We start from the raw sequence: 25324 nt of genomic DNA, 5'->3' as shown, positions 1-25324 counted from the left end.
CCATCCTGGAGCCCCTGCATGCCCAAGCACTGGGTCCTTCCTCCGCAGCCCTGCCCCGCTGCCTGTTAAATTTCCATTTGCAAGGGGAAGGGGGAAAGTTGCAGCAGTGCCCAAGTACGAGGGGTTTCTGCCCTCAGGCAATCTTTAGTGCAGCAAGCTCCTTTCCTGCCCGGTGCCTGCTCACCTGCATGCTGGACCAGAGACTGAGCAGCCATGTTGCCTCTGCTTAATGACACCACGACCCAGGCAGGGGGTTGATTTGCCCCTGCAAACCTGTCTCCCTTCAGCAAGTCCTGCAGATGCTGAGGCTTCCCACCATCCCACTCTTTCCATCCGGAAGGCACCGGGCTCGTGGCTGACTGGCAGCACAGAGCAGCTGAGCTCGGCCTTGGCGATGGCCAGGCCCTGCCCAGAGGCTGCTGGAGCCCCGCTCAGCTCAAGGGCCGCCGCAGCCTGTCAGCCCAGTTGTGACTGTGCTCCTCTCTCACCCAGATGGCTACACAGTCGACGACATCGTCTTCTTCTGGCAAGGAAACGACTCCGCCGTGACTGGGATAGAGGTGCTGGAGCTGCCCCAGTTCACCATCATTGAGCAGAGACTGGTCACCAGGGAAGTGGTCTTCACCACAGGTGGGCTCCCGCACGGGGCAGAGGGGCAATCCCCTGGGTCACCATTTCCCTACTCCCTCTGGGCTTGATACTCCTGGAAAAGGGGGGACAGGGCACCCACTTCCCCCACTGCCAGAAATGCTTTTGGCCGAGAGGCCGTGGAAACCTGGTTCTTCGCACACGTTACTCGACTGCCCTGGTCGCTGGCTGTGCTTCTTCCTAGACTTCGGCAGGGGATGCTCAGAGCGCCTTCTTCCACTGCAGGCCCCGTCCATGGCCTGGCATCCCCCCCCCTCTGTTGCCCAGCTGTAACTGAGCTTTCCCAGGCCAGGACTGTCCCCCCGCCCCACTGCCGCCCATCCCCTGGGTGGCACCTGCTGCTAGCCATGGCCTGGCTGGCTGGCTCGCCTCCCACCTTCCTACAGGGCTGAAGTGACTCGGCTCACCCTCCTCGTGTAGAGGCTGGACAGCCGCTTAGCCTGGGCATGCCATGATGCCGCTTCAGGGGCACTGCCCATTCCCACGCCTCAAAGTATCCATGTTCCTGGCACGACTGCATGGGCACCAACCCCTCCGAGCCTAGCTATGCCCTTCACCATCCACAGTCCTGGCAGGAGGGACTGAATGCAAGCAAAGCAAATCCATGAGAAAGCCAGCCTCTCCCCCATCACTCCCCAGTCCTTTTGCCTTCCAGAATGGCTGGAAGATTATGTCCTTGGAAATGGGTGTAGCAGCCTTACTCCTTAGTAATAAGTTGTGCATTGTCAAATTATTTTTTAAACTTAAAAATGTTTACCCGCTCGTAGAAACAGGTTATAAATTGTGTGCTTTTCATTTTATTAAACCTGCATACATTTGCAACATAGTTCCAAAATATATTGACTTTTACAAGCACCATCTGAAAGGAGCAGCAGCACACACTCACTTCTAAGTGGACTTCCATGGTTTTGAAAATACTGAAAATTAAAAACAACTGCATTTTAACAACTTGCTACTTGATTAATCAGAGGCTCCTTTCAAATCAACTGCTATGATTTAGCAGTTTGAATGCTTATGAATCAATGGAATGGTCTAAAACTCACACTTAAAAAGCCATTTTCTTGACTTAAGTAAAGATTGGGGTGTCCCAGGCCCTTCTGTGCCAGGACACAGACCCCCAGCAGGAGCAAACCAGGCCCAGCATCAGTGCTGTGTGTTTTTATCGTGCTCGTGCTGCTGGGTTATGTGAGCAGCAGTCTGGGCTGCCATGGCACAGCGGGAAGGGCAATCTGACCTCTCCCAGGAGATCATTTCCCCAAAGCTTCTCCTTTCATTAGGGGTCCAGCTCAGCTCCGCTAGTGCCCAAGGAGGTCCGACTGAACCGGCTAGAGCAGAAGCGATCCCTCTCGTGCTGCGCTTCTGTGTATGCCACCCAAGGGTGTACCGGCTTGTGAAGCCACAGCCTCGGATGCCTGCGTGCCTCGCCCAGCCTGCTGCCGCACACTCCGTGCAGGCTGCCCCGGGAGCCACGTGGAAGCTGCAGCTCCTGCAGATGCTTCTGCCAGAATTTGGCAGAGCGGCGTCCTGGCTGGAGGCATCAGGCACTGCCAGCGTGCTGGTGAATGCCTCTCGGCCGCAAACGCTGAGGCCCTGAGTGTCCGGGGGGCCCCCGCGCCCACATGAGCTCCCCGTCAGTGGCTGCGCTGCTCCGGTGAGAGCCGCTGCCTGCGGAGGCTTGGCTTGGGACTGGCAGTGCTCCTCGCCCAAAGAAGTTCGGTCATCCTCCAGTTTCTCTGTTTTCTGCCAGCAAGTGACACCATCAACACATTAGCTGTTCTTGATTTTATTACTGATGATTAATTGGTGGAGGGTTGCAGCTATTTTTACCTTATTTATACTAGGTTTCAAGTACCTTATTTATTTTTACATTCTGTAAGTCATTTTGGGTGGGGAGAAGTGCAGCAAACCTTTCTTAAATCAGTAAATATTAAACATGTGATTAACATTGCCCCTGGCTTGGCTCTCAGCACTCTAGGACGGATCGAGAGCTTTGTCTGCTGTCTGGGATCTCTTCTGATCATGAGCTATAAGGATACCCATGAAAGGGATTTCCTAGACTTGTGGAGGCCAAGCAATTAGCCAAGTGAAAGCGAAAACTGCAGGAACAGTGGCCAGAGAATAATTTTATCCTAGAATTGTTGAATAGCAGAGTTGGAAGATGCCATGAAGGCCACTGGGTCCAACCCCCAGCTGTTGTGGGACACCCAGTCACACTGCCGCACTCATATTAATATTCCAGATATAAATGTTGGCTGGTATTTCTGAATCAGGTATAAATGACTTCAAACCATATGGTCCTTGTCTCCAAGCAGTAAGGCTTCATCGCCTATATTAATGTTCAGCTCAGCCAAAGTTTAGTTCCCTGGGCGGGGAGCCCTGCTGGGTATTGCTTCGCCAAAGCTGCACTGCACATCTCCACATCGTTCATCCTTGGCCCCATGAGGACCCTCTGCCAGTCACATCACCTCACTTGCACTGGTTCGAGCTAGAACGCGGGGTCACGGCTTTGCTTGCAGTGTCTCTGCGTGTTAAACCAGCAAGTAGTGTCTTCTGTCAATTAAATGAATTGGTTTTTATTTTTAAATAGGAATTTATTGTTGAATCATTTATCTGATTCAATCATTTATACAGGTGTCCTATCCTGTATAATTTCATCACTTTGTATTAGCAATTGTTAACGAACTTTAATTTGGGATTATTGCTGTTCCTCAGTTACTTGGTTTCCAGGCAAATGATTTTGTGGGAAAGACGTTTATTTGGAGAGAGAGCCAAAAGCAACACGAGGGCTCCATGGGGGATGGGGGGACGTTAATGCAGAAGCAGCCTCCACTGGGCTTTGTGTTGCCAGAAGCCACACACCAGATATTCCTGGAAAGAATGATTTGAACTTGTCCCTTTTCCTAAATCTCTTGCTTTATTATCCTCTAACTGACAGGGTCATACCTTCGATTGTCCCTCAGTTTCCGGATTAAAAGAAACATTGGATACTTCATCCTGCAGACTTACATGCCTTCCGTACTCATCACCATCCTCTCCTGGGTCTCCTTCTGGATCAATTATGATGCCTCTGCAGCCCGGGTTGCGCTAGGTACGTCTTTTTCTGTGGCCGCCTCACAGACAGGAAGAGACGAGGCTGTTGCTCGGAAAGGTCATCAAGCAGTGCTTTTGCACAAAGTGCCTGAGCATCTCCTGTTGCTCCTTCCAGTTATGCTGAGGATGACGGTATGCCAGAGCTGGGCAGCACTTATGCCAACAATTGGATTAGATTGTGTTAATGACATGCAAATTTGTATAATTAAGTGCCCAGCTTGGCTTCATCGTGGTTCCTGTATCCCACAGTGTAACTCTGCGATAGGCTGTAGTGCTGAATGCGGGAAACTGCCCCATACTGGCTCAAACCGCCAGGATGCCTGGGCCACCCTTGTCTGCCCACTGGTTGCTCTCAGAGTCTTAGGCAGAGAAGGCTTTTTCTTCCCAGGCCTCCCTGGACATGGTGCGGACAGCTAGATCTTCTGAGAACCAGACCTCCTTGGGACCTTCTGCTTTTATTTGCCCATCTCCTGTTATCTAATTGTCCATCCTGACACAGATAAAGGAGGAATTTCACTATGCATGAGAAAATTCAGTGTCCAGTCAAGAAAACATGCACATGGTGGGCATGTCGTGAGTGGAGCCAGCTGGAGCCGGGGGTCAGACTAGATGGCCTGGGAGGCCCCTTCTGACTCTGTTTCTGTGTTTCTATGTTTATGATGGTTAGTCTGGAATGTGAAGCCAGTGCAGCAAAAGTTGTAAATTCTGTTAGGGTTCTCAAGAGGAAGAGCTAGTTGTTCATGAAACTGTAGAGAAGCAAAGTTCCCTGGCTTTTGATGATGATGATGATGATGATGATGATGATGATGATTCTTCCTTCCAAGATTCGAAACTGTCTCTTTGGAACTGTGAAGATGGATCTGAGAATGTTCTGCTTCATTAGTGTACATTTTGCAATGATCTTTTGTGCTCTGAAGCTAGGAAGCATTTGAGGGTGTGCATTGCCCAATGTGTAAGAGAGACTTTTAGGCATTGCAGTGGATAATTGTTGCTGCTTTTAAAGCTTTTGCCCCATGAGGAAGGTGCAAACTTGCTTTCAGCTTAAGAGGAACCTCTGCATTGAACTGCTCCAAGCAATTCCTCCGTATGCCACAACTTTCCTATCTGCTGATAAAAAATAACTGATGCCTATATTGCTGTTATTTCTGCTAGAAGCTTTTCTTCTGCCTTTTTTAATGTTGTTGCTGGATTTCACCTTAAGGTGAAATGTGTAAGATTTTGAATGATTTCGTGACAGTTCTTGCGGGAGGGGGATGTGAGCATCTTTACACTGTTGATGAATTTTGTTGGAACAAATCAGGGTGGCTCTGCTTGGTCAAAACATTTACGGAACTGGACAAAAAGTAAAAGAATCTGGATAAGTAATGGTTTTCAGGAAACTGTGTGAGGAGTCATTCATCTTTGATTTTTTAAAAAAATCACAAATAAATAAGACTATTTAAAACAAATGTTGCTAATGTTTACCCTAATATTTTTTAGACTATGAGTGAACATCTGTCCTTAGAAATGAGTCCTGGAAATTTTTAATTGGATTTCTAACATGTTTGAACTGAATGTTAACAATTTATCTAGCTGTCTAAATGCAAGGCAAACCTCAGCATTACTTGTGAACAGTTCAACACTTTTTGTCCCATAGCACCTACTATTTTGGAAAGCAGTAATTCAATCAGTCAGGCAGTCAGTGGTATGTAAGGACCCCTGCTGAAAGGCCCGTCTTCACAGCGGTGACTATTTCTTGCTTTGCCTGATTGGCAGCACTGCAGAACAAACCTTTGTTGCATGATCCTTGCAAAATAACCAAGCAGGCATTCTCTCTATGCAGGAGTTACCACTGTGCTCACAATGACAACTATCAACACCCACCTGCGGGAGACCCTGCCCAAGATCCCTTATGTCAAAGCCATCGATGTTTATCTCATGGGCTGCTTTGTTTTTGTGTTCCTGGCACTCCTGGAGTATGCGTTTGTCAATTACATTTTCTTTGGACGAGGCCCCCGGCAGCAGAAAAAGCAGAGCGAACGAATCAACAAGGCAAATAGCGAGAGGCACCGATATGAGGAGAAGAGGGTGAGAGACCAGGTTTGTCACTGTCGTCTTTGCAGAGCTGCTTGCTTCACCCACACCCATATAATGTGCTGCATCTGCATGTGCTTTTGGAAGGAAAGGGGCGTAACCTTTCTTCGCCTGATATTTTGCAAACCCACTTTCTCTGCCAGATATTTTCCTACCACTTGCTCAACTTTTGGAAAAAGGTTAGAGACTATGAGGGGTCAGGAAAAGGGAGAGGACAATGCTGCCTGATTAAAAAATTAATAATAAATGTGGTATCTGCAGCATAAATGTTAATAGCAAAAAACTGGAAGGAGAAGCAGGATCCCAATTATTTGACTGGTATAAAAAGTTTGAAATATAGCAGTTAATGACAAGTTGACCTGTGAGATAAAGGTGAAGAAAAGATTGGTAAAGAAGAATGATTTTAATAATACAGTGGTACCTTGGTTCACAAACACCTCAGTTCATGACCAAATCGGGTCGTGAACAAAAATTTCATAAAAATTTTGACTCGGGTCGCGAACTCCGCATTGGGTGGCCTGAGTGGGGAGATGGCCACGATCATGCTGGGGTGGAGGGGAGATGGCTGAGATCGTGCCCGTCTTTCTCGCACGAGCGTGCCCACGATCTCAGCCATCGCCCCACGCAGTGCGCCCACAGTTGTGCCCATCTACGCCCCCCCAGCGCGCCGGGATGACGGGCACGTGCAGGACTGATGGGCGCGCCCGTGGTCGTGCCGGTGGGGACGGGGAGATGGCCGTGCTTGGGGTGAGGGGGAGATGGCCGCGATCTTTGTTGTTCTTTGTCACTTTGCTTCACATTTTTCTGATTTAAATAAATAGTTGCAGAACGGATTAACCTTATTTTCATTGAACTTTATGGGGAAATTTGACTTGGCTCATGACCAGTTTGGGTCATGACCAGAGTCCTGGAACGGATTAAGTTCATGAACCAAGGTACCACTGTATATGGGGTATGTTTATTGAACATTTATTAATAAAAGGGGAGGGTAATAAACCCTCAAAGGATGATTTGCAATTTTGCAATTTTGGATGGAAGACATGACCGTGGAAAGAGTGGAAAATGAAGAAAAAAAAATACTAGGCAGCCGTGGTCCTGGTGGAGGGGTGCACTAAGGGTGATTTCTGCTTGTTAAATTTTGTTTATTGAGTTCTTTTTTCTTTATTATATGATTTTGTATTTGCATCTTATAAAAAGAAAAAATAACAAAGCAGTGCTGCCTAGTCATCTATGTGGCACCCTTATTTGTTTGTTTTTTTATAAAATATAAAGATGAAGGCGACAGAGTGGGATGCATGCACTCTGAGAACATCCACCCTCTGGAATCCAGGGGGATTTTGCTTTCAGTTCCCAGTAGAAGAGGAGCGATTGGCAGTGCTAGATGCCCTCACCTGGGATACCCTGCCCAAGGCCACGCCGCATCTCCACCAGAGCCTGGGGACCTACTGGACACCCCCTCCGAGCGCTCTTGGCGCTCTGGCCCCAAGAGACTGGTTATTTATTGGTGCAGAGCAATAAAGAGCAATTGGTGCAGAGTGTTTGCCCAGGGAGCACTAGTTGCACTGGTTTCATGCGTGCTCCGCAATTCCTCTTCTGCTTTCCAGGTTGACCCTTACGGGAATGTCCTTCTGAGCACACTGGAAATGAACAATGAGTTGCTGGCCACGGACATGATGAGCACAATGGGAGATTCTCGAAACTCTGTCATGTCTTTTGAAGCATCAGGAATCCAGTTCCGCAAGCCACTGGCCTCCCGAGATGGATTTGGACACCACCCCACCTTAGACCGCCATGTCCCACTGGCCCACCATGCTGCCGCTGCCTCTGCTGCCGCCCGCAACCGAGCGAACTGCCGCCTCCGCCGGCGCTCTTCCAAGCTGAAGCTCAAAATTCCGGACCTGGCAGATGTCAGCACCATTGACAAGTGGTCACGGATCATTTTCCCCATCACCTTTGGATTCTTCAACCTGGTGTACTGGCTATACTATGTAAATTGACGCCTGCCAGCCATGGAAGAAGGAAGGAAGGACACTCAGACTATGACAGCAACGCCACCACCAGAGTGCTGCAGTCTTTGGGGTTTGGGTTTTTTCCCCCCTAATCATGACAACTTCTCAGTTCTCACTCCACCTCACCTTTGGTTTACGTTTCTCCTAAGCGTCTCTTCTCTTTTTATCATGTTACGTGCACACAGATTGTGGGTGGGGGCAATGTGGGTTTGTGGAGTGGGGGGGTGGCTGGCCTCCAGGTGTAAGCAGGGGCCCAGCTGGTCTCCCTTCCCCCCTCCCCCCTCTTCATTTGCTAGTTTTTTCTTGGAGTTCCTGGCTGGGAGTACTTCACCACGTTGGTGAAGGGGCGTGGGGCCTGTATTCTTTTGAAAAACCACACGTTCTAATGGGTGGACCCGCATCCATGAACTGTGGGATGGCTGGCAAGCGCCTGGCCTTTTGATCTGTTTGCTGAGAGATGTCTCAGTTCCTATTCTTGGGGTCATTTTTATCTCGCTCTTACTTTCTCTTCCCCTCTCCAAGTTCTTACTTTGACCGACAGAACTGCATAGTCACACTGCATGCACTTCTTTTCTTTGCTTTCTTTCGGATTCATGCATACACATTTATCTGTCTAAAAACAATGAAATATTTATTTTGCAACCCTTGAGGCAGAAATGGGGAATTACTTGTGGGAGGGGAGCAGCGGGGAGGGTGGTGCCCCAATCAGAGTCAAAGGCATGTTTTCAGACTTCCTTTTCTAGCCTTCAGAGTTTGGGATCTTTTTTCCTAGTATGAATGTTCGGGAATGTGTGCAAACATGTTTCCTTTGGTGTGGGATGGGGTGGGGGGATTTTCAGTGTTGTTTCCTGAAGGAGAGTATCTGTGATGGATAACTGGTAGCAGTGGGGAGTCCTGTGTGTGTGTTGTGCTAAGTGCCAGGAACGTAGGGGAGAATCCCTCGCTCAGGGAGGTGCAGGCAGCTCAGTGCGACAGATGAGACGGGGGCGGCCAGGGCGATGTGCGGTTTCCGTCACACGGTGCCCCATGGACCGGAGGGCTGGGACCGTGCTGTGGAGTTTTCCTCTGCTGGTGGGGGCAGAGGCTCTTAGTTAGCACATGGAAGGGGAGTTCTTTCTGCCTCTTGGCGTGAGCCAAGCAGGCAAAGTGGGCTCTGCAGGCAGTGATGCCTGGGGCGACTCTGCACTGCACACCCTCCAAAGCATTTCTCCAGCAGGAGAACGCTGGAGGAGTGCTGATGCCCCGACGGCCCTTCTCGCCCTGTATAAGGCAGGTAGCAGGTATGTCGAAAGGCTGCTTCCTTCATTCCCTGGGAGGAGGATGCAAGGCCTCCTTAAAAGCATGTAGGAAGCCTGCCCGGTCAGCGGGAAGGTGGAAGCATTCCCGGCTGCTGCGCTGTGAGCTCAGAAGGCTGGAGTGAGTCATCAGAAACGTCTTCACATGCTTTGGAGAGACTGGCCTAAGAAGTCCCATGTTACTACACACAGCAAACGCCATGTGGGAGCGCAGTTCAGAAATGCACAATGCGTATCCCAGTTGTGCTGTCCATTTGACACGCATTTGCCTTTTTCTGGCTTCAGCATGATCTTTTGTCCCACACTGTTTTCACAGTGCCCAAAGCTTAGAACTGACAGCAACTCAAAAGCCAATGGGTAGTCAGCCTTCTCAACTAACAGCTGCAGATGGCATGCACAACATAATTCATGGCTAATGATACTCTGGAAACAAAAGAACAGCATTTATTAATTACATCCATCCCAGAATCTCGCACTGCTTTGAAAGATCCTCCACCTTGGCAGGTGGCGCTTGACCTTCACCAAGGCAGAGGTACTGCTTTCTGTCTTTTGGGGACCCGTGTGCGCAGATAGCTCTCTCTCCTTGGCCAGACCTTTCCTGGGCTCCATCGGTGGGGTGTGCCTTCCAGCTGGGCAAGGGGGCACATGGCAACTGATGCGAGTGCAGCATTCGGCAGTAGCATTCGGCCGCTTCTTTGATGCTCTTTGCACACTGGCAGTGTGGCATAATTCTGGCTGGAGGTCTCTGAGAAGGAGTTCATCAGCATTCATGCCTGTGACATGTGCTTCTAAGAGCTACCACACAGGCACGCTTTACACACTCCATATTTGACCAAGTTGCAGGCCCTCGCAGCATGCCCTCTCTCATGCAAACACACACACACACACACACACCACCCCCCACTCTGTGAGGAGTTTCCACTTGGGCTTTGGATGTGCCAAGACGTTTCATTTTGTTTCACCGACTCTGCATTTGTTGCAACCCAGGAAGCTTGTGCTTTAAGACAAGCAAAGAAAGGGGGAGCCCATGCCCGGCTCCCTGCCATTGCCTGGGCAGCAGGTCTTGCTGCACCCCCAGGCTGCCAGTCTCATGCCTTCTCGCTGGCCGCATGCTGCACTGAGCTTCCCCGGCGCCCAGCCCAGCCCTGCCCTGCCCCTGTCCTCCAGAGCTTCAGTCCAGGATTCACGTGGCTGTCACCATCTTGAGGGACTTAGCCAGGGCTTCCTGCACATCACATCTGGCAAGAGCTTGATTCGGCATCACCCGTTTCCACCTCAGTCCTCCATCACCTGAAGTCTCTTGCCAAGCAAGCCCGAAGGCTTATTGCCCTTTCCTCTCAGCCACTCCCCGAATTTTAGTCATCTTTTCCAGACATTCTTGCCTTCTCGTGCAGGCCTCCTGAAGACGTGCCACATGGTCGTGCCACTCCTGCCTGTGCTGTCCCGGGACGCTTGGAGCGGTGGCAAGTGGGAGAGCGGAGTGCCTTGGCGTGAGAGGGCAGCACGGGTTTGTGCCACTCCACAGCCTCGGAGCAGAGGCCGGCCGCCCGCCCCAGCTCTGTGGCTTGGTCATCCTGGCCAACGCGAGGATGTGCAGTCTCCGTAATTCCTTTTTAAGGAATGGCACGGGAGAAGAAGAGAAGGAAGTGCCAGAAATCTCAGGACAGTGCAATCTCCGTGTGTGCTCCATTTTTTTCTTCTGGCACAAAATAGGGCCACAACTCAGGGACTTTTATGAACTGGGAATACCATCTTATCAATCCCTCAACCCCTCCATACCCACCTCTTCCTCAGGAGGGTGGGGGATGTAGGTAAAGAAGCATGCAAATCAAAGGCTAGGGAGAGAGGAAATGCAGCTGTGTGTGACGACCATGTTAGGCTTTTGGAGGCCAGAAAACTGCCTGTCCATATTTAGTAAATTGAAGCTGAGGACTACGTGGAGGCTTCTTGGGCTTGGGGCATCTGTACCAGCATGGAGCCAGCCTACATTTTGCAAATCATTGAGGGGACAGTTTTGGCTGAGCTTTGCCCCCATGGACAGTAGCACAGCCCAGGAACTTCTCAGAAGCTGGGCAATTTAAGGGAAGCCTGGTAACAGAAGAGAGATTTGAGAATGATAAGTAACATAAGGAAAGAATAAAGCCAGGGACTGGTGGTGCCTTGGATGACACTGGCATGTCAAAGAGTGCATCTGGTGAATTGGAGTTGGCCTCTCGGGCGAAATGGGGGAAAGCATTCTGGTATGAGAGTCTGAACGGTTTGGATGGGTAGCCAAATGGGGGGGCTATTGCTCAGTGGTACAGCCCTTACTCTGCAGGCAAGTTGTCTCTAAGGCTCAGCCCCTGGCTTCCTCTCCCTTTCTGCTTGAAAACCTAGAGAGCTTGCCAGTCAGTTCAGGTGGTGCCGAGCCAGATGGACCCAAGACCTGACTCAGAATATGGCTGAGCTCTCATTCCTCTGGAGCACCAACTTGCGACAGTGGGATGGAGTTTGTTGCTGCAGATTGTATGCAGCCTTTCCTTGGGTTTTATTTCAGTTATGGTTTATCGTATGACATTACTGACATAAACCCAGCAAGTAGCTATTAAGGAGAATGGCTGAGGAGGCAAAGCTTCATATTTTCACTGCAGAATCTGCAGGATTCAGTTTTGAGAAAAAAGCCGAAGTGATGGGTGGAGATGTGTGCTGTGCCACCATCATATGGCTGGATTGGGTGGGCATCCCGTCTCATGGGTGCAGTTCTGCCTGCTTCTTCCACACTGAGTAAGAAGGAATAATTATAGCCTGCCAGGGCAGTTCCTCTTCAGGGCGTGCTGGTGCCAAGTCTTGCCATGAAGGTGAACATCGGACACAGAAAGGACACAGGCTCCAGAAAGAGCCAATATCTTCCAATTTCACCCCAAGTGTGGGATAACCCAAGGATTGGGTTGATACCCTGTGCCGGATGGGCTGCAAGTATGTTTCCATTTGTGGAGCAAGTAGCACGGCAGCCTATAGGACTATTCCTGTTTTAGAATCGGGCATAGATTTTTACCAGGGAGATTGGAGTTAGTTGCAGTGGAAGACTTTCCCTGTTCTCATGTCACCGCACCAATACGCCCCAGTCGAGCCCCCTTTTGCTCTCACAGCAACTCTGCAAAGAGCAGTCCTGAGTGAGCAGTGAATCCAGAGATGCCTCTCAAAAACCGATGCAGAGTGGGGAACAAGCCCTCTTACGGTAGCTCAGCCCAGGAGCACTTCTGTGGCTGCTGCTTGTGCAACCCTCTGAGCTGTTCTCTTAATGCCAGCATTATGCAGTCTGTGTGTAGGGAACCTCAGAAGCCCAGAATGCAACTTCTGGCTGTGATCTCGGAGCCAGCACTCGGCAATCTGCATCCCAAAAAGTCCTGACAATTTGTGCCTCCCTCATCCAGTACTTACTCTGGCAGGTTTCATACATATTTCGTATGTCCACCAGACCAGATTAGTAAAATGATGAATTTGTAAGGAGCATCCTTGAACTGTTCCCATGTCCAATCTAGATGAACTGTATTCCAAATAAATGCTCAAATAAGCCGGGAGAACCTTGAGGTTGAGTGGCGTGGCGACCAGACTTTTGTTGATTAGGGCATTAGCAGGCAGCACTACCAAGAAGTTAGAAGTGAACGGTTCCACAGCTGCAATAGCAGAGAAAGGTCACATTTAAGAACATGGAAGTAATTCCATCCAAGCCTCGACCAGGAAAGAATCTACTTCTTCATTGATGTTCCTTTCAAAAACCCCAAAGTGGTGCCATTATCAGATACAACATCTGTGAACATCAGTCTTGGCTTATGTGCCTCCTCAACACACAAACTCGTACATCACCGCCACCTGGCTCTTCATGCACTCCCATTTTCTGGCTCAACAATTTTGTCCTTGTTCATATATGAAGATGTTAACATCGAATACTTATATTTTAAAATTGGAAATAGTTGACCATCTCAGAGTTCAAAGGAACTAATATAAACCTGAAATTCCCTTTGACCTAGTAGAAAAGCTTCAGGATATTTAAATAACTTTATCCATAGATAATCCGTTGGACCAGTGTTCATTTGCTTCAAGAACACAAAAAGAAAAAAGAAATGCTTGGGGAAAGAGGTAGGAAGCCCATGGAGACCCCTCCCAAGGTATGACAAAGGGCACTTGCCTACCTCGAGTGGGACGAGAGTCCCCCCAACCAGCCACCAGTGCTGGGTCACCAGTGGTGCCCAGTGAGACAGAGTGGGGCTCTTTGGAACCCAGCAGGTGCTGGTGCACATGATGTGACCTGGTGGGGGGGGAGGGGCAAGGCCTCCGGAAGGGGTCCCATGTCTTCCCTTTTCGAGGAGGTGAGGGTGAGCAGACCTCCCCTCCCGTTCTTTTCATCATGCCTCATTTTGTTGGTGACATGGCATACCAAAAATGCACTGCTGTGATCACTGTTGGCTTCTGGGCCACATCTGGGGCAGATTCCGGTGTCCCAGCTGGCACCATTATCTGCAAAGCATCTGGTGACTTTTCTGCCACATGGTTGACAAAGCTCCTATTTTATTGAATTGGCTGTGGTAGCGGTGACATGAGATGGTAGGCTGCAGACTGAAGTGGAACGAGATTCAGGACAAGATTTTAGTATATTTTTCTACTCGATGTGAACATATTTTCAATGTGTAAGAGGCACAGGTGAACTCATTGGAAAGTTGTGTGGCTAAGCAGACTCTGCCTACAACTTGTCCATTTGTCAGATTAATGTTTGCCCCACAGCAGCCTGCAAGTGCACCAAGAGATCAGCAGGTTCCCTCGCCCTTCCTTAGCACCGTGTCGCTGCCGGGGACTGCTGCGCATGAACTGGAATGGCAAGGAAGTGTATGGAAGAACAGAAAGTGGCATTGTTCAGCCAGCCCAAAGGGGAGAGGGGCAGAAAGGTTGCAGGATGAGAGAACCCGGACTGTGTTCAGGCTGAACATGCCAGTGCCCTTCCCTGGTGATGAAATGGGCAGCTCTGTCCCTGGTCATGAAGGACCCCAGAAAGGCCTCGGATCCTCGCGAGGCATCACAAACTACACTATCCCATTGCAAACACTTGCCTGCCTATTCATCCTCTCCTGTCCTGCCTGAAAGGACAGTTATCAAGCTTAGCCCAGCGCCAAGCAAGGTGGTGTGGGCCACTTTGTAATTTGTAATATTGACAGCATAGGTATTTGTACTAACTGGAGATTCTACTTTGCAGTTTACAGTAATGAAGGGGATGGACTTCTGAGTGATTCCACCATGGGGTTATCATGACATGGCAATCAAGAGCTGCAGAAAAAGCTTTTGCATGCTGGACACAAGGGATAAGATACCAAAGGCAGCATTTTTTAAGATGTTTTTGCTTGGCCCCCTTTGAAATTATGATCCTTTGCCCAAACTGGAATACTGCAAAGGACAGCAGGGATCTGGCACCTTCCGTATTTAGGAAAGAGAAGAGTATGGATGGGTGCAGTCTTGTTACACAAGAGGAAAGTGGCCTTCTGGGTTTGGAGTCCCAGTCTTTGCAGCGTGCCATCCCAAAGCTCATCTGCGTGTGGCTGTCCTGTGTCAGTGTGCTCTGCAAAGGCATAGCGAGTCCAGTCCCTTCTGCTGCTGAACTCAGGGCAGCAGTGTGCTTCAGGAGAAAGAGCCCGAGCGTGTGCCATCTTCTGTGGGCCAAGCATAAACAGGAATGGGTCTGTGAAATGTTAAGTTTTCTATATTTCTATAAATGTCTGTTATGATCTCGTCTGTTAGGTGCTTGTTCTCTTGCATTCAATATGGCATCAGCAGCCTATCCCACTGGAGTGCCAGCAGGTGTGTTGTAAGGCACACTTTCTAAGAAGGGTTTTGGTCAGCTGAGTCATCCCTTCTTAGCAGATTGTGAACTCAGGTCAGTTTCAGGGCCAGAGCAAGAGGATGCCAGATGTGCTGGTGGCGATTTCTCATGTGCGTGTGTGTAACATCGGTTGCTGCTTGATACATCACAGCACTGTATACGTCATTTCATCATAAATCAGGTGAGTTCTCTCCAGAGGATGAGAATTTAGCGTAAAGGGAAGCAGTGCTGCATTGGCAGACATACACAGTTTCGCTGAAAGGTGAGCCGGGTGGCACAATGGCAGATTATTCCGTGAACAGACAGAGAAGTTATTCCTTGACCCGGGGAGGATCTGGCCTTGTTCGAAAGCTGATTCAAAAGCATATGCCTCTAACAAAGAGGCAATGTTTTTTACTTGGGAGATATGGAATGGAATTAAACAAGGAACAGGCAGAGGATCCCCATTGTCAAATGAGCATGTGTTACAGAATGAACTGCTGTGAATGGTCTCTAACCTCCTCTGAGTGGCTACTCTGCATCCTGTACAGTGTCCCCCACAAAAAAAAAGGAAAAAAAAGGAAAAACACCTGTTTTTATTATCTTTCTTTGATTTGCATTTTTCTGCATGAAATAAGCCCTTGATCTTTGTCTCTCCCCCCTCCCCCACAAAAGCAGATTCTGCTTAAAAGTGTACAAAACAGAAAAGGAAATAATGTTTCTAGCAAAGTGATTTAGATGTAGTTTTTTTTAATAAAAAGGCAAGAAAAACAAAAGAAAAAACCTAAGAAATGAAATAACCTAAAGAGCCATCTTTGTCTACAGGTGTGACAGCGTGGCTGGTGAGCCCACACCTCCTGTCCCCATGCAGCCACTTCTGCGACTGGACAGCCATCGAGAACCCTCATTCTGCAGAAGGGAAGCAGCTGTGGCAGGACGTGGAGCTTCACCAGTCACCTAATGCGTCCTTTCAAAAACTGTCTCCTTTAATAAATATGTTGGTTTTTCTTTCAGCGATCCTGTTACTTTAACAGTGACAGTTTTTGGAAGATGACAATGAGCTAATGTTTTAAAAAAACTTGAAAATAGTTTACAGTTTTGTATAAAACATGATCAATATTAATGTTTTTTTAAATGCTCATAACAGTGCCAAACAAATGTCATGTCTGTGCATTCATGTTTTTCTTTTTTGGAAAAGTGTTCAAACACACACATACTTACACTTCCTTTTTTAAAAGCAAACAGTAATGTACATGGACTAAAATGTATTTTAAAATTGTTAAATATCAATTGGTCAGAAATCTTTCTTGCTTTTTTTCTAACCCGAAAGAGAAATGACACTTTCAAAATACAGCCTTCATAGAAGACATGTTCTTTTCTTTCCACTGTCAATTTGAATGCGGGATGTTTTCCTCTCTTCTCTATACTTCGTTGATATCTGGGGGCATGTGTGCAAACAGACAAATTTGAAAGAGCTTCCTGCACAGAACCCAGCATTTGCCAGTGGGGTCTCAAAGCACGGTAGCCATACCTGTAGGAATGTGCTGCACACAGGTGTGGTGGCGGCGGCAGTAGGCAACCTCCAGATGGGGATAAAGAGGAGAGGGGTGGGCCATATTCTGGCAACTTTTCATAGCACTTGGAAACAAGGAAGCTGGACCAGGGACCCCACCAACGTGATGGTCCACCTGGCTGCTCAGCCAGAGTGAGAGGGAACCGTCTTGAGCCTGCAGGCGGCGAAAGGGGACTTATGATCAGCTGCCACTGTTGCCAAGCTTGCTTGCTTCCAGCAGAGCCTATAATAAAGCACACTATGATTTGCATGATCCTCCACGGTAAATAATGCTTCGAGCTCAATTTTACAGCAATGAGGGCTCCATATTGCAAAAAACAAGATTGTCCACTGTCATGGAAAGCCATCAGGGATTCCACATTCCCCTAGCCAACTGGCCAGAATCCCACAAAGCAATTCCCCAGTCAAGCTACCTGGACCAGATACTAGATTTAGCACATGGCAGCCCAGGCTGTGGAACAGACATGTTTACTTAAAAGGATGAAACATAGGGGTGGAGTACGAAAACCATACAGGCAAAAAGGAATAAAATAGGGGAAAGGAGGGAAGGGAGAGGGGAGTTGGACAGCAGCAAAAATACAGTTTACAGCCAGCCAAGTTCCCAAAACCCCAGGCTTCAAGCAAGAAAATAGTAAAGCCAACCCTAGCCTTGGCCAGACACAAAGGCTCTCCCTTGAGACAAGGCACAATGCACAGGCCTTCGCGGTGCTCCTGGGCACGGGTGGCAGCACGGGACCCCAGAGGGGAGCGAGGAGTTCCCCAGCCTCTGCTCCCCCACACCCTTGGTCAGCTGGCCCAGGGGCGACAGCCCAGCTCCCAAGCCGCGCCCCACTAGCATTTGCTGCCGGGGTGGGGTAACGCGGGGCCACGACAGTCAAAATAGGAAAGGCTTGGCAGAGATGGAGGGAAGCTGTTTGAGCAAGCTCTGCCATGGTAGAGCTCTGCTGCCATCTGGTGGAGGCAGTGCAGAATGCATCCCTTTTGGATTTATCCTGCACTTACAAGCAGTTGTGGATAAAGAGGAACGGTTAGGGGTTCAGGTGATCTCTCTCTCTCTCACATACTTGCTACATAATTCTTTTTATTGAAGCTTAGAATGTATGACTTCTCATATGTATGTATAACATGCACTTTTACAGAGTGCTTTACAGACTAAGATCAAATTGTCTGCACAAGCAGAATGTGAAGTGACAAATAATTGGACATCTGAACTTTTTTATACGAGATAGTAATGTTATAAAATGTATGATTCTCTGCACTTGAATTCTATGTAACCTTGCTGAGGCCTTGACCCAAAGAGTGCCCCTGAAATCATACAGAAATTCAAAATGTTTGTAAGAGTGTAACACTAGTGCAACAGAGATTGTTCAGCTGAAAAAACAGTCTTAGTTCCAATAATGCTCAGCTATCCTAGGAAAATGGATATGCACTGAAAAGACCGTTACTGACACCTACCTTTCTGCTTAACTGTTGACTATTAAAAGTGGCATGCTTTCCCTGGGTAACAGTGTGTGACATGCACTGAGTGTTGTAGACATGCTCTGGCAAGTGTGCTGTTGCACAGGCCAAAATGTCCACAGATTCAAGGTACAAAAACATTGCGATGGTTGCAGGAACCAGTGCGCGTGCAGGTCTCTTACAAAGGAAGGCTGGTGTCAGTGGAACCGTGGCTGCTTTGGGCGCTCATTCTCAAGGACTGCTGGCTGGAATCCCCAGGAATCAGAATCAGAATGCAGACCTGGACCAAGCCTGGGAAGTGGAGATGCTTGCCTCCTGCCCAGCCTTAGGCAGTGGCGCTTCTCCAGGTCAGGTGAGAGGAGCGCAGCATTTGCCCTCATCGTGCATCACCACAGAGGAGGGCAGCCCAACTGCGGGACCAGTCCAATTACAGCAGAGGCGAGGGGTGCTTGCTTTCAGAAGGTCCCTGCTTCGTGATGTTTGTTCAATAAAGAACATTTTACAAGGAAAAAGTCTGGCTTTTGAATGGGTGAAGGAGGAACCTCAGGTCACAAGGTTGTTCTGCATTGCTCTGTATTGTTGTCTACAAGATCATTGAAAGGCTGCAGAAATCGAGCAAGATCATCCCCCATCATGCAAAAGGTCTGTCTGTCTGTATTTGTTTGACTGTTTTGTGTGAGCACCACACTGTGACTAGGAGAGTCAGTTAAGCATCTCTGGGAAGGCTCCACCTGGCAGTTGGGACCAGGGCTAGGGCTGGAGCTCGGTCAGGTTCACAGAAATGGTGAGGGTTTTAGGGTTACGGTTTTGTGGTTAGCGTTGCGGTTTTAGGGTGTGAAGGTGAGAGTGAGGGTTACAATTAATGAAACCACCATTCCCGTGAAGCTGCCAATGCTTGGAAGTTGCTCAGCATGTGCAAAAAGGATGTGCAGTGTTAAACAATGTGTAGAAAGTGGGCCTTTGGAAATCCCTATTGCAGCACAAGTGTTTGAATCCCATACTAGGGCTAGGACTAAGGCCCATAGGATTAGGAAAACTGAGTTTCCCATTTAGGTGTAGAGGCCTGCAGGGTGTTGAGGAAGGGCAGAAAGAATGAACTGTGCAGGAAAATCACCAAGAAGTGGGCATTTTGGAAATTCCTATTGCAGCAGGTATATCTGAGTCCCTTTTTTAGAATTAGCCCCTTCGGGAATCACTGCCTTGCCATGGTGAAGGGGCTTGTGTAGTGCAATGAAGCTATGAGCTATGCCATGCAGGGGCACCCAAGATGTGCCAAGATGGTCAGGTCATAGCAGAGAGCTCTGACAAACTGTGATCCACTGGAGAGGGAGATGGCAACCCACCCCGGTCTTGTTGCCATGAAAACCCGTGGACAGTATCAGAAGGCTAAAAGATATGAGGCGGGAACATGAACCCCTCAGGTCAGAAGGCGACCAGTGTGCTACTGAGGAAGAGCAGAAGGCAAGTACAAGTAGCACCAGAAGGAGGGAAGAGACAGGGCGAAAGCCACCAGGACACTCAGTTGCAAATGTATCTGGTGGTGAAAGGAAAGTCAGAGGCTGCGAAGAACAAAACTGCATAGGACCCTCAAATGTAAGATCTATGGATCAAGTAAGCTGGATGTGTTCAAACATTAGGTGGCATGAATGAACAACATCCTGGGAATCAGTGAACTAAAATGGGCAGGAATGGGTGAATTTAATTCAGATAACCATCATATATACTACTGTGGGCAAGAATCCCTTGGAGGAAATGTAGTAGCTCTCATAGTCAGCAAGAATACAACACTCCCCTGACCCCAAGCAAGGCTGCAAGCCAACAGTCAGCCCCTCTGCCCACCTCGCAGGGGAGGCGATCACCCCCCCCCCCCACCACCACCACCCAAGACTGCAAGTTGGTGGAGCCGGGTCTTCTGCCAACCATGCTGAAAGGAAAGAAAGGGTCTGGAATGGTATCTTTAATACAGTAATGGATCTATCACCAGGTGTTTTGCAGCCAAACTCAATCAGTCCTGATTTACTTGCTCTTCGGTGAACAGTGCTGCGATCCTAAGCAAGAACTACTGAATTCAAGCGAGACTTCATTCCCCATAAATTGATACGGGAATGACCCAGTACTGTTTCAACGTGTATCCTGCCTGCACCCATTAATGCCGAACTGCATTTGAGTCACAATATGGGCCGGGGGCGGCGACTGGGAAGCAGGGACCCCTCCCCATCCAAGGCAGCCCCCGCCTGCTTTGCACATGCACGTGAGATCGGGGCTTCTCTGGCAGGGCCCCGCCTGGCTCTCCCAGGGTATCTCCTCTTGAGGCTGGCATTGCTGCCTCAGACTTCCAGGGAAGGGTCTGAGCCTCCCTCGCCAGGGGGTGCGCAAAGAAAGGGGGGCAGCTGAGTCTGCCCATTTCCAAAAACAAGCAGGAGGAGCAGCCCTTCCCTCCTGGCCGATTCCTTCCCTTCCCTTCCTTCCCTCGGGCGGCCATGTCAGGAGAGGCAGGGAGGGCAGGAAAAAGCCTTCAGAGCCACGCTAAGCGTGACGTTAAAACCTCCGGGGTGCAGAATAGTGATGCGCAATCGGTCCTCGCCATCTTGGTAGTGTACAACGCAGAGAGGTGTCTTCACCCGTCAGCCATATTGGTAGTGGCCTTCTCCGCAGAGGCGCATATCTAGATCTACAAAATTGTAGATCCGGATAATGGCATTCCACAACGTGCCACAGCTATCAACGTGCCAGCCTCAGCCCCTTTCCCAGGAGGACGAAAGCGCTCTGTCGCGGTTATTACAAAATTGGAGGTGGGGGGGAGGTGGCAGTAGCCGCTGGAGCCACATTTTATACTCTCAAATGCAAATGAAATGCATCAGATCGTGTAGTGAGCGTGATTTGTGCGTTCAACTTGAGTGCAGGGAGGGGTTTGTCAAGCCGGGGGCTCTACGCTCAGCAACGAACCTCTCTGAAGCCTGCCCCCCAAAGCGTGGGCCCTCAAAGAACGCTGTCGCCCCACCCAGCATCCTAATGCAGCTGATTTAGAGATGAGGCTCTGAGATGAGAGAAGCGTTTGTGCCGCCGTTTTTCCTGCAAGGAACCTACCAAGGCAGCTCACACGATTTCCATTCTCCCTATTCTGTCCTAACAACAGCCCTGTGAGGTAGGAGAGCTGCGAGTCTGCATCTGTCCCCAAAGCCTGGAGGATTGAATTCCTACTTAGAGTAGACACAGAGCAGGAAAAGGAGATCGTGGCCGAAGCTTCAGCAGTCGTCCTGTGAACCAGTGCACAGAGGAGGGGCGGCAGCTCTTCATTTTCGTATGTCTATATGTGCGCCCCTGCGAAAGCCGGCCACTTCTAACATGGCGGAGGGCTAAACTCCCTGCAAAACAACCAAGATGGCGCCTGTGTCGTCACTTCCCTCCCTCCCTGCCCGAGAGTGAGGGGCTTCCTTGCCATTCCTAACATGGCTGCCGGAAGGGGACGTGTGGCTTTTACTTGCCCTTTTTTCCCAGAAAAGACTTGAAAGTGCCGACGCGGCCGTTTACAAGCGGAACGTTTCTCTCCAACTGCTTGATCAAGCCGTTGCTTGAACAAACTCACCATGCTCACCATGTTGGTGGTGTCTGACGCAGAGAAGAGACTTCCCGTCAGCCATATTGCTAGTGGCCTGTCCCCACGGAGGCACGTATCTAGATGTACAGAGGGTACGGCCAGATTGTGGCCTTCCACAAAGTACCGGCTGTCCCGCAGCTGTGCCCGTGCCTCTAGCAGCTCCGTTGCGGTTATTAGAACAGTGGGGGCAGCAATGGCTGTAGCGCTTCGGTTGCGGCTTCCTTCCACGAGGGCTTCCTCACTCTCTCGCTTCCGCCCCCCAGTTCTGCTGAATGGATCAAGCAAGGGGGGCTGTCCAGGAAGCGCCCCTTGCCCTGCCTTTCCCCGCGATTCCGAGGAGTAGCGTTGCCAGGCACGTGTCCTACCCCGCGTTGCTCTGGTGCGCCATCCCAGAGGATCGGGCTCTTGACTTCAACAGGCTGATCTGTCTGACTTGCCTTCCCCGCTCGATCCCCTTGCATTGGCTTGAGGAGGTTTTGCATGCAGGGATGGTGTGAAGCACTGAACGCTCCTACAGTCATTGGGACTCGGACTCGGGCAGTCCAGGTTCTAGTCCCTGCTTGGCCGTGGCACAGAGTCTCGGCCCGTCCTACCGTGCAGGTGTGTTGTTGTGAGTATCAAATTGGGCAAAACATTATGCAAGCTGCCTTGAGTTTGTTGCCAATTGCAGCATCCCAAAACACCCCAAACGTAGTTGGCCATATTAGGTTTAGGAGTGTGCAGCAGGGTAGGGTTAGGGTTAGAAAAACGAGGTGTTCTGATATGATTTTGATGGTTGGAATGTGTTTAGAATGGGCAGAAATGATGAACAGTGCATAAAAAGCTACTCAAGGAAGGCTTTTTCAAAATGGCCACATTTTCAATGGTAATTTATCCCTATATTATGGTTAGGGTTGTGCACCAGGGCAGGGTTAGGATTAGGAAAAGGAGGGTTCCTGATAGGATTAAGATGGCTGGGATGTGTTTAGAATGGGCAGAAAGGATAAGCTGTGCAAAAAACACTACTCAAGGAAGGCCTTTTCAAAATCGCCCTCTTTTCAGTGGAACTTTACCCCTATACTAGGGTTAGGGATGTGCACCAGGGCAGGGTTAGGGTTAGAAAAATGATGGGTCCTGGTATGATTTTGATGGTTGGAATGTGTTTGGAATGAGCAGAAATGATAAGCTGTGCAGAAAACGCCACTCAAGGAAGACGTTTTCAAAATCGCCCTTTCCAGTCGCAGTCGGAGTCTGGCCAGGTACTTCTGACTCCGATTGGCTGAGGAGTCTTCAGTGAATGGCACTTGCTGGCAACAGTGCCTGCACGCAGAGAGGGTGGTCAGAGGTGGCTCCTTTGGCAATAGACACCAGCGCCACACACTTGGGGCGCTGTCTGGACGGGCAGGGTGGGGCGCTGTTCACCTGTTGGACTGCAGACTGGGGAGAGAAGCATGTCGGCAGCCATTTCGCATCTCCAACAATGCGATATTCTGGAACAAGTCTGCATGTGCGAGTATAAGTAGCAACCCTAGAAAGGTTAAACCCAATACAGTAAGGAACATTTAGAGAACATTCAGTAGGATGGCTCTCCTTTTCAGCAAGGGTGGGAGAGGAGACTGTTCTGACACTTTGTCAGACTTTCTAGTTAAAATAAATAGTCCTCTGCAGTGTTCAGCTCAAACATGGCAGCTGTCTTGCTCCACTGGTCCCACCTCCAATTGGTCCTTACTCCTAGATCTAATGTTGAAAGCTGTTTTTGCTGTGCCTTCACAAATTCAAAACATGGAATTAAATTCCCAAACCAGGACTTTGAGCTCTGATTGTTTTCCTTCAACTCATCACCATCTTCTAGGGTTGTGTACAAATTTTGTGAACATTTTCCGTTGGCCATCATGAATGTAATTCTGAGCGGGAACGCAGATCCTGGGAAATAATGATTTCTCTAACATGTGGGTGTGGTTGAAAAAGAGTACTAGCCCATTTGCACGAATGTGCATTTTCCTTTGAAAACACACATTTCCGTGCTTTAGCCAATGTGCATTTTGTTTTACAGAATGTGCCTTTTTCCCAATCAAAACTGCATTTTTCACTTCCGGCAGCCACACCGATACAAGCGGACAGGAGCAGCCACAGGGTGGGGGCACGGTGGGAGGGGGAGGACCAGCCAAGCTGCCCACCTTGCAGGTGACGCCCCAATCGCCGCCTGGCACGACAGAGCAGAAGCAGGTCAACTGTGTGTGTCAGCTCCTCACCATGTGGAAGCGCCGCAAAGATCATGGGAGGGGGCAACGGCCCAGAAACCTTATTTTTCCTCTTTTTTCCCCTAAGGTTATTCTTTTCCTGTTCTCTCCCAACCTTTTCAAGACATTTATTTGCTTGCTTGCTTTTAATCCTACTGGGGAGAGCCAGTCTGGGAGAGAGATGCTTGGGACCCTCCCCAGTGCTCAAACAGGAATGAAGGTGGCCGGGCTTGCACTGCTCTGCTGTTCCTGCAGCTTTAAGTTTGTATCTTGGGTTCATCGAGGAACCGCATTCCCACGCACTCCCTGTCGGGCCATTGCAATACAAATGTCCGTAAAATAGCACCAGGCAAAGACAATGCAGTGACAATAGTGCAATGAAGCAACGCAAGGGTGACTTCTACAGGACGGGGCCGTGTTGCTGCCCTGGGCAGTGGGCGTCTCTACCTGTTGAATGCTGCCCTGCCGATGGGAAAGCTCAGCCGTGGATCGCTTTCTCTTTCCTGCCTCCCAGAGCCAGCGATGGCCCCATCCGCAGTCCTGGAGCGCCCTCGCGTGGCCAGTGCCATGAATTGCGCCTCTTGAGTCTGCCGGCCCTGTTACTTCGATGCCTCTTTGACCCGGCAGCCCAGTTGAGGCCACGGCGCTGAAGCTCCGTGGGTAATTTATGGACATGTGAGATACCGATTTATTTTTTTGTTTGCTTCTAAATGGTGGGCCCTTCCCCGCACAGTGCGTAGGAGGAAGGAGGGACACAAAATGGCGGCCCCTGGGCTGCCTGAAACAGAAAAGGGCAGTACACGCCGAACTTCTGGTAAAGGATGGAAATCCATACAGGAGGGGCAACCGCAGTTCTCTGAGGCAACTCTACATTTGCTGAAAGGATAATGAAAACACTACACTCCCTGCATTACAGGGCTACACTCCCTGTAATAAGCCATGATCAAGATGGTGCCCCATCATCACTTCCTTCCCTCCCTGCCCTACTGTGAGGGACTTCCTTGCCTCTCCTAAGATGGCCACCAGAAGGGGAGGCACAGTCCTTTTCTGCCCTTTTTTCCCGGAAGGTCAGTCTGCTTGGCAGAGCCGACGTGGCTGCTCGCAGGCAGAACATTTCTCCCATGTGATTCGACCCATGAGACCCCCGTTTAGACTGTGGGTTTCTCCTTCTCGGCACAGCTAGCACCCCGCTTACGGTCCCACGCAGCTCCTTCCTGGCGTCGGCCTCACGAATGACGGGACTGCCAGCATCTCCCCGAAAGGTCAAAAAATAAGAGGGGTGGTTAGTATTGTCCAGTCATCATCAGCACAGGTTGCTCGAAATCACAGGCTGGACAGCGGTGGAGTAGGATCACAAACGGCGAGAAAAATGAATTGTGGTGGAAGCCTACGCATGTTGAGCCACATGTGATGACCTGTGCAGGAATAGCTACTCAAGGAAGGATGTTTCAGAATCATCCCTTCGAGTGCTATTTCCCCCCGTAAATTAGGGTTAGGGTGTTCACCAGGGTAGGGATAGTGTTAGGAAAACGAG

General features: G+C 49.6%; 1 protein-coding gene and 1 long non-coding RNA gene across 3 annotated transcripts in view; one reads left to right on the top strand and one right to left on the bottom strand.

The window, feature by feature from the left end:
- The window catches only part of LOC123034984 (gamma-aminobutyric acid receptor subunit beta-4), a 44507-nt gene extending 36699 nt beyond the window's left edge, over positions 1–7808 (top strand). The window contains exons 6-9 of one of the 2 annotated variants that reach the window (XM_044452806.1): positions 493–630; positions 3584–3736; positions 5561–5805; positions 7416–7808. In XM_044452806.1, the coding sequence (XP_044308741.1) occupies positions 493–630; positions 3584–3736; positions 5561–5805; positions 7416–7808 (929 nt within the window). Of the gene's footprint in view, positions 1–492; positions 631–3583; positions 3737–5560; positions 5818–7415 lie in introns of both variants that reach the window. The other variant, XM_044452805.1, reaches the window with a different exon arrangement.
- LOC123034985 lies at positions 46–25324 on the bottom strand. The gene is made up of 3 exons (XR_006416868.1): positions 24968–25324; positions 4572–4576; positions 46–58 (listed from the first exon to the last, which is right to left on the bottom strand). It is a non-coding gene; the product is annotated as an uncharacterized LOC123034985 (long non-coding RNA).

Source organism: Varanus komodoensis, unplaced genomic scaffold (genome assembly GCF_004798865.1).
Source record: "Varanus komodoensis strain SLA01 unplaced genomic scaffold, ASM479886v1 scaffold74, whole genome shotgun sequence".
Taxonomy (NCBI): Eukaryota; Metazoa; Chordata; class Lepidosauria; order Squamata; family Varanidae; genus Varanus; species Varanus komodoensis.
Note: the sequence above shows the minus strand (reverse complement) of the source record. Positions and strands in the feature narration are given on the sequence as shown.